Source organism: Penaeus japonicus, unplaced genomic scaffold (genome assembly GCF_977035675.1).
Source record: "Penaeus japonicus unplaced genomic scaffold, GWHDUDI00000001_assembly GWHDUDI00000033, whole genome shotgun sequence".
Lineage (NCBI taxonomy): Eukaryota > Metazoa > Arthropoda > Malacostraca > Decapoda > Penaeidae > Penaeus > Penaeus japonicus.
The window spans coordinates 6,818,062-6,820,561 of record NW_028234435.1 but is presented as its reverse complement, the minus strand read 5'-3'; the positions used below and the strand labels follow the sequence as shown (position 1 = coordinate 6,820,561).

Below are 2,500 nucleotides of genomic sequence, written 5' to 3'. Positions count from 1 at the left end.
CTCATAAATATTCTAATATAAACAGAACATGACCCCAACATCATCAGGCATGGCGACCCCGTGCACGGACATGACGAGAGGCAGCTGTTGCTCATCTTTAGATCATTCAGAGAATGTAGGAAGAGCAGATGTTAATATAAGACACAAGGGAGATGGACAGGATTGGAGTGGTTCCTTGGACAGTATTGTACATGTAGGTATTGATCAGGTTTTTGAGATATGAAGTAGCTCCTAAGTGGCTTTAGCATATTTACATCGCTTCTGCATTTGTGGCTTAATTTTGTTTGTTTTTGATGTTTCAGTACAATGGACATATCTTATCTCTATGTATATTTTCATGTTTCTGCAACTGCTTTTTATCATATTTAACTGTAATTATTTAGTGATACTATTTTCATTATTCCCCTATTCCTACAATTTGAAATTTTGCAAGGCAACTTTCAAAACTTTTTTAAAAATCATTCTTTGAGGATCTGCTGAAGACCATCCAAAGGTATAGATAGGAAAATGCGAGAATAGTGTCCTTAACCCATTGCAGATGAGTGGAAAGATACGCTTGGCCAGCCTCCAGGATGGATTTGATTTCAGAGTAAGGCAGCTTCACACAACATACTTAGACTTTCCACTCTCTTTCAGTTACTCATGGTAAAACTAGAGCCATTTTGTTTTAATTTTTGTGTGTTTTATTGTGTTTAGAGACTTATGTAGGATCCATACCAGCTCATTATTTTCTTAAAACCCAGTGTGATACCCAGTGTGATAGAAGTATTGCCGTTTTATGGGAGGACAAAAAGCAACTTTATTTTTTCATATTTGTGCACTGTCATGAATAAATGCAAAACATATAACTGTCTACAATGAAGCTAACATGAAGAGGTAGGGAAGAGGAAGGAAACCTATGCTAGGACTGTGAGTGCCATATTAAAAGGCATCCCTATTGGCACAAGAGCATATTTTAGATGCTGGGCATGGTTTGAGTCACCTTCCTCCTCTCATACTGCCTGCACATCCTTCATCAGTGGTAATTTAGAGCAAGAGGTTGGTGACTTGCGGTGTGCCACCATTCTATAAAGATAGCGCTTGCTAGAGTCCGTGGATGGGGGTTGTTCAACGCTCTCTCTCCTTCTAGTGCTAGAAGAAAGTGGTACCATCTAGGTTTTGGATGTTAGGTTTGCTTATTATTACAGTAATTATAGTAATTATGACTGCAATTGTCATCATCACTCACTCCTTACTCATGGCACAATAAAATAGCACAGTAATCCCAAATCCCTGAATGTCATGTACTTCATGACACCCGTCGTTAGGCCAAAGCTCCTGTGTCATGTATGTCATGACACCCATTCGCAATGGGTTGAATGTGAAATTACAATTATAATGCTTCCAATATAATGTTAGTATTAAATCCTGCAGGGGTACAGCTCAAACCCCAAACAAGGGAGTCCTCAGATGTAAAATGAGATCATTCCAAGAGAATAGCCTTATAGTGGGACTATAAGGCTGATGATATTGATAAAAATATCTACCAAAAGGTAATTGGGATGTGACATTATAGAAAGTGAAATGAATCACAGTCTTATTGTAGTTGTTGTTGTATATGGTCTCCCATACCTGAATTAAATTTATCTAATAATGATACCTGTTTCTCCTAAAATTATAGTGCAGCTATAGTAATTGTGATCATGTTTTTGACATGTTTGTTTATATTCAGAGATATCTTTTTTGGAATATTTTTGTTCTTATTCATACCTTTTCATTCAGAGTGTAGGGAAATTTTATGTATTTTCATTTTAGATTTATTAACCCATTGCGTACGGGTGTCATGACATACATGACGTAGGAGCTTTGGCCTGACGACGGGCGTCATGACGTACATGACGTTCGGGGATTTTGGATCACTGTGCTATTTTATTTTGCTATGAAAAAGGAATGAGTGATGATGGCTACTGCAGTCCTAATTACTATAATTACCGTAATATCGTGCAAGCTTAACGTCCAAAACCTAGATGGCACCACTTTTTCCTAGCACCAGCAGGTGAGAGAGCCTTGAATGGCACCCATCCACGGTCTCTAGCAAGCACTGTCTCTATAGAGCGATGGCACACACTAAGTTGATGAACCCTTGCTCTAAAGTACCGCCGATGAAGGATGTGCAGGCAGAACGAGAAGAGGAAGGTGACTCAATCCATACCCAGTGTCTAAAATGTGCTCCTGTGCCAATATGGATGCCTTTCACTGTGGCACTCACAGTCATAAGCACAGGTTTCATTCCTCTTCCCTACCTCTTGTTGTTATATTTATTGTAGGTGGTTATATGTTTCGTATTCGTTCATGACAGCACAAAAATACGAAAAAATAAAGTTGCCTTTAGTCCTCCCATAAAACAGAAATACTTCTATCACATTGAGTATAAAAAAAATAATGAGCTAATATGGATAATATACTAGAATTTTAGTCAACTGCAGCACTGATAGAGCCTGTCATAGTAAAACACACAAAA

At 38.2% G+C, this 2,500-nt stretch overlaps 1 protein-coding gene across 1 annotated transcript in view; it reads left to right on the top strand.

The window, feature by feature from the left end:
- The window catches only part of LOC122257003 (rotatin), a 29,658-nt gene that overhangs the window by 4,689 nt on the left and 22,469 nt on the right, over nt 1-2,500 (top strand). Inside the window, exon 8 of the mRNA XM_086530330.1 lies at nt 26-193. Within this exon, the coding sequence (XP_086386456.1) occupies nt 26-193 (168 nt within the window). The remainder of the gene's footprint in view (nt 1-25; nt 194-2,500) is intronic.